The sequence below is a fragment of the Silene latifolia genome, chromosome 2 (assembly GCF_048544455.1).
Source record: "Silene latifolia isolate original U9 population chromosome 2, ASM4854445v1, whole genome shotgun sequence".
NCBI classification, from domain to species: domain Eukaryota; kingdom Viridiplantae; phylum Streptophyta; class Magnoliopsida; order Caryophyllales; family Caryophyllaceae; genus Silene; species Silene latifolia.
In genome coordinates this window covers 192481693-192486626 of record NC_133527.1, presented here as the reverse complement: position 1 = coordinate 192486626, position 4934 = coordinate 192481693, and the positions used below count along the sequence as shown (strand labels likewise).

At 48.3% G+C, this 4934-nt stretch overlaps 1 protein-coding gene across 1 annotated transcript; it reads left to right on the top strand.

The window, feature by feature from the left end:
• Positions 1-757: 757 nt before the first annotated feature.
• LOC141641852 (uncharacterized) lies at positions 758-1507 on the top strand. The gene has a single exon (XM_074450499.1). The coding sequence runs from the start codon at positions 758-760 to the stop codon at positions 1505-1507; it is 750 nt and encodes a 249-aa protein (XP_074306600.1).
• The last annotated feature ends 3427 nt before the right edge of the window (positions 1508-4934 follow it).

The following is a 4934-nucleotide window of genomic DNA, read 5'->3' as shown; positions in this document are numbered from 1 at the left end:
TGCGAATTAAGGTGGTAGTGGATGTGCGTAAACCGCTCTTAGACAACTTAAAGCTCCGAGGGAAGGGGGGCAAGGTTTGGACAGTTCGACTTAGTTATGAGGGTTTACCTTTGTTCTGTTATGTGTGTGGATGCATGGGACATGGAGAGAAAGATTGTGGAGAAAGGAAAGGAAGAATAGGAGAGGATAGGAGATACGGGGACTGGTTGAAAGCTTCACCTTGGCGTGTGGCGAGACGTTCTGATGGGGGCGAAGGGGGGAGGGGAGCCTGCGCAAAACAACTGTTTCCCGAGAAAGATGAACAACTGAAGGAGGAGGAGGAGTTGGATAGAATGGTGGAGATGCTGAGGGGGATAGGAATTAAAGGGGACGAGGGGTTGCAAGAGGGATGTGAAGGAAGGGGGATGGGAATGGTGACGAGAAAGGAGGAGGAGAGTTTACCCAGAGCCAGCGATAAGAGGGTAAATGATGCTGATAATATGAGAGGTTCAAGGGCTCATGCGGGCACGAATAGCCGTGCTATGGCCAGGAAGTTTATAAAGGTTAAGAGGGACTGGGGGAGGAGGAATGGGACGGAAAAGAAGGCGTGTGTGCAGGGACATGGTGCGGGTTGTAAGAGAAGCAGAGAGGGTGAAGTGGGGAGTGGTGATAGTGTTGATGAGGCAGGTCAGAGTAAGAGATGGTGTAGTAGGGAGAACGAGAATGATACATTTCTGAAAGTAGCGGTGACTGGCGATGACCAGCACCGCGAACAGCAATGAAAATATTCAGTTGGAACTGTCAAGGGTTGGGCAATCCCTTGACGGTTGGCACCCTCCGAGATTGGTGTTGGAGGGAATGCCCAAACATTGTCTTCGTTATGGAGACAATGATGAGTGCGAGGGAGTTGGAGAAAATCCGAAATAGTTGTGGTTTTTCGTCGGGTATTTGTATAAGTAGTAGGGGGAGGTCGGGAGGTTTAGGTTTCTGGTGGAGGGATGTAAATGCTCAGTTAATTTCATATAATAATAACCATGTGATGGTTGAAGTGTTAGATGCGTCGAATGCTCCTCTCTGGCGAGCAGTTGGGGTTTATGGGTGGCCGGAGACGGGGAATAAACACAAGACTTGGGAGCTGCTCAGGTATGCGTATAATGGCAGCCGGGTGCCTATGGTTTTTTTCGGTGATTTTAATGAAATTCTTAGTGGGCAAGAGAAGGAAGGGGGGGTGATAAGGGGGGAGAGACAGATGGATGCGTTCCGAGAAGCTCTTGATGATTGCGCTCTTCAGGATATGGGGTATAAGGGCAACATATTTACGTGGCAAAGGGGTCTTACCGCTGAAACTATGATTCGAGAAAGGCTAGATAGGGCTTTGGCTACAATGGAGTGGAGATACCTTTTTCCTAGAGCTTTTGTTCAACATTTTCCTATCTATTCCTCAGACCACGCAGCCATTATAATTAAGGAAGAAGAGAGACAAGTCAAAGGGGAGGTCGGGGTTTCAGGTTCGAGCCTTTTTGGGTAGGAGATGATCAGTGCGAAGGGGTTGTGAAGGAAGCATGGGAGGAGGGGATAGGGGAGGACGTTCCCAGGAAGGTGCAAATGTGTGGGGTGAAATTGGCGGAGTGGGCGAGAAGGCGCTTTGGGGACGTGAAGAAGAGGCTTCGCGATAAGGAGGCTGACCTGTTGTTTTGGCAGAAGCAACCGCCATCTGCGGACATGCTGGCTCGGTGTAGGGAGACGGTGAAGGAGATTGATGAGTTGCGTAGACAAGTTGAGACATACTGGTACACGCGAGCCCGGAAGTGTGAATTACGCGATGGAGACAAGAACACGAGTTATTTTCATCATAAAGCCAAGCAGCGGAGAAAACGGAATGCAATCAATGGAATTGAGAATGAAGAAGGCGGCTGGTGTACGGAGGAAACTGATATATCAAGGGTTATTGAACATTATTTTACTGACCTGTTTTGTACTAGTAATCCCTCGGATTTTGACGAGATTCTGCATTGCATTCCAAATGTTGTGTCGGAGGATATGAACAGCATATTGGATAGTCCGTTGAGCGATGAAGAGGTTAAGAAGGCTTTGTTCAGTATGCATCCACATAAAGCGCCTGGCCCGGATGGTATGCACGCTCTTTTTTACCAGCGTTATTGGGGGGTTGTGGGGCCGGATTTGTGTAGGTTTGTCCGTGACTGGTGGGATGGTAGAGGTGGTATGGACAAAGTTAACTCGACCAATGTGGTTCTAATACCGAAGTGTGCCTCACCACGGAAGATCACGGAGTATAGACCCATAAGCCTATGTAATGTGGTATACAAACTCATCTCGAAGACTTTGGCGAACCGGTTGAAGCCTTTCTTGAATAACTTTATTTCGGAAAACCAAAGTGCATTCACACCTGGTAGACTCATTACGGACAATGCGTTAATTGCGTTCGAAAATTTTCACTCAATGAAACGTAATGGGGAGGGGAGGCAGGGTACTATTGCATTAAAACTCGATATGAGTAAGGCTTATGATCGGGTGGAATGGGTATTCCTTGATGAAGTGATGCGGCGGATGGGTTTTTCAGCTGTTTGGAGAAATAGGATCATGAATTGTGTTTCGACGGTGTCTCATTCCTTCCTCATTAATGGTAAAGCTTCGGGTGTGGTGCGGCCAAGTAGAGGCTTACGTCAAGGCGACCCGATATCGCCATATCTCTTCCTTATTTGTGCGGATGCGTTCTCGTACTTAATCAAAGAGGCGGTGGACAGGGTTTGTGCTTCACGGTGCGAGGGTGTGTAGGGGAGCTCCGAGAATTTCCCACCTTTTCTTCGCGGATGATAGTATCCTTTTTGCAAGGGCAACGTTGAGAGAGTGCTCGAAAATAGCTGAGATTATCAGCAAGTATGAAAGAGCTTCTGGGCAGAAAATTAACTATTCCAAATCGGAAGTTGTCTTTAGTAAAAAGGTGTTACCAGCCACGAGGTTAGAGCTCTGTTCGGCGTTGGGGGTCCGGGAGGTGGAACGACATGAGAAATATTTGGGGCTACCCACCATAATTGGGAGGTCGAAAAAAGCTATATTCGCATGTCTGAAGGAACGAGTGTGGAAGAAAATGCAAGGGTGGAAGGAAAAGATGCTCTCGAAGCCGGGGAAAGAAATACTTATCAAGGCGGTCGCTCAAGCCATCCCAACGTATATGATGAGTCTCTTTGCGATTCCCGAGGGCTTAATTAACGAGCTGCATTCGACTATGGCTAGATTCTGGTGGGGTTCTTCGGAGAGTCAGCGAAAGATCCATTGGTGGAGGTGGGAGAGGCTGTGTAAGCCGAAAGCCATGGGTGGGATGGGCTTTAGAGATATGCGGGTTTTTAACCAAGCATTGCTGGCAAAACAGGTTTGGCGGATTCTAACGAACCCGGGATCTTTGGTGGGGAGGGTCATGAAGGCGAGATATTTCAAACATTCTTCTATCCTTGAGGCGCGGAGAGGTTACGATCCGAGCTTTGCGTGGCGTAGTCTTTGGGGGTCAAAATCGCTTCTTCTGGATGGGCTGAAATGGAGAGTGGGAAATGGGCTATCCATTAAGGTTTGGGAGGATGCTTGGCTTCCAGGGGAGCGAGGGAGAAGTATACCACATCCAAACTTGGAAGCGAATCCGTCTATGTATGTGGCCGAGCTTATTGATGCGGAGAGTGGCTCATGGCGAGAGGACAGCCTGAGTACTCTGTTTTTGGAAGAGGAAGCTAGGAGGATTCATGAAATCCCGTTAAGCAGCGATCTACCTGATGACCAACTCTATTGGTGGCCTACTCGGAATGGGGACTACACTGTAAAGTTGGGTTATTGGTTGGGGATGGGACCAAATTTCGAAGCAGACGAGCAGGGCATGGCTACGGGGAATGGAATGTGGAAGTTGTTGTGGGGGTTAAAAGTACCACCGAAGCTTATTCACTTTCTTTGGAGGGGATGTACGGGGATGTTAGCAGTAAAAGCCAACTTATTCCGTCGTCACTGTTGTCCCGATGATAGGTGTGCTTTTTGCGAGGAGGAAGGAGAGACAGAACTCCACGCTCTGTTTCATTGCCAATGGACAAGAAGTTATTGGGAGGAGAGTGGGTTTGAGGAGATTATGAGTGTGGCTCCACAAACATCTCTCTGGGAATGGATGCTTTGGGGTTTGCAGCAAGTTGATAAGGAGGACAGGGGACGGCTGTTGGCTTTAGTATGGGCTTTATGGTCCATTCGAAACTCGTACTTGTTCGAGGAGGAACCGTGCAATCCGCAGGTTACAATCATGGGTTTCGCAAGAATGGTAGCTGATTACAAGACGATTGCAGGTGAAGGCCACGGGAGAGGTGTTACGGGGGAAGGGGTGAGTAGGGAGGGATGGGAACCGCCAGATGTCGGGACGGTTAAGATTAATACAGATGCCGCTATTTTTGAGGACTCGACGGTGGGACTGGGTGTTGTGGGAAGGGATGAGAATGGTGTTGTGGTCTTTGTCGCGTGTCTAAGAAAGCGTGCAAGATGGAGTGCTGAGATTGCGGAGGCTAAAGCAATGCTGTTCGGAATGGAGGTGGCAAGACGGGAGGGGCTGACAAGGATAAGCTTGGAGTCTGATGCGCTTAACCTTGTGCGAGCTGTTAGAGGGAAAGTCGTGACGAGGAGTCCGTATGGACTTTGCATTCGGGAGGTGTGTGAGCTAGTTACAGTTTTTGATTTTCAAGGTGTGTCCCATGTTAAGCGAGTGGGTAATACGGTGGCTCACTTTTGTGCTAGAATTTGTTCGAATGCGGAGGAAGAACGTGTCTTTGTAACTGATTTTCCTCAGCCCGTCCTTAGGTTGGCGGAACTTGATTTGATTTAATAAAAGTTTGATCTTTATCAAAAAAAAAAACAATAGTATTCCTAATCATATCATCACTAGTTTTCAACCCGTGCAAAATTGCACGGGTATG

Excerpts from the sequence above, each read along its gene's own strand:
- LOC141641852 (XM_074450499.1), top strand. The coding sequence starts at position 758 with ATGAAAATATTCAGTTGGAACTGTCAAGGGTTGGGCAATCCCTTGACG.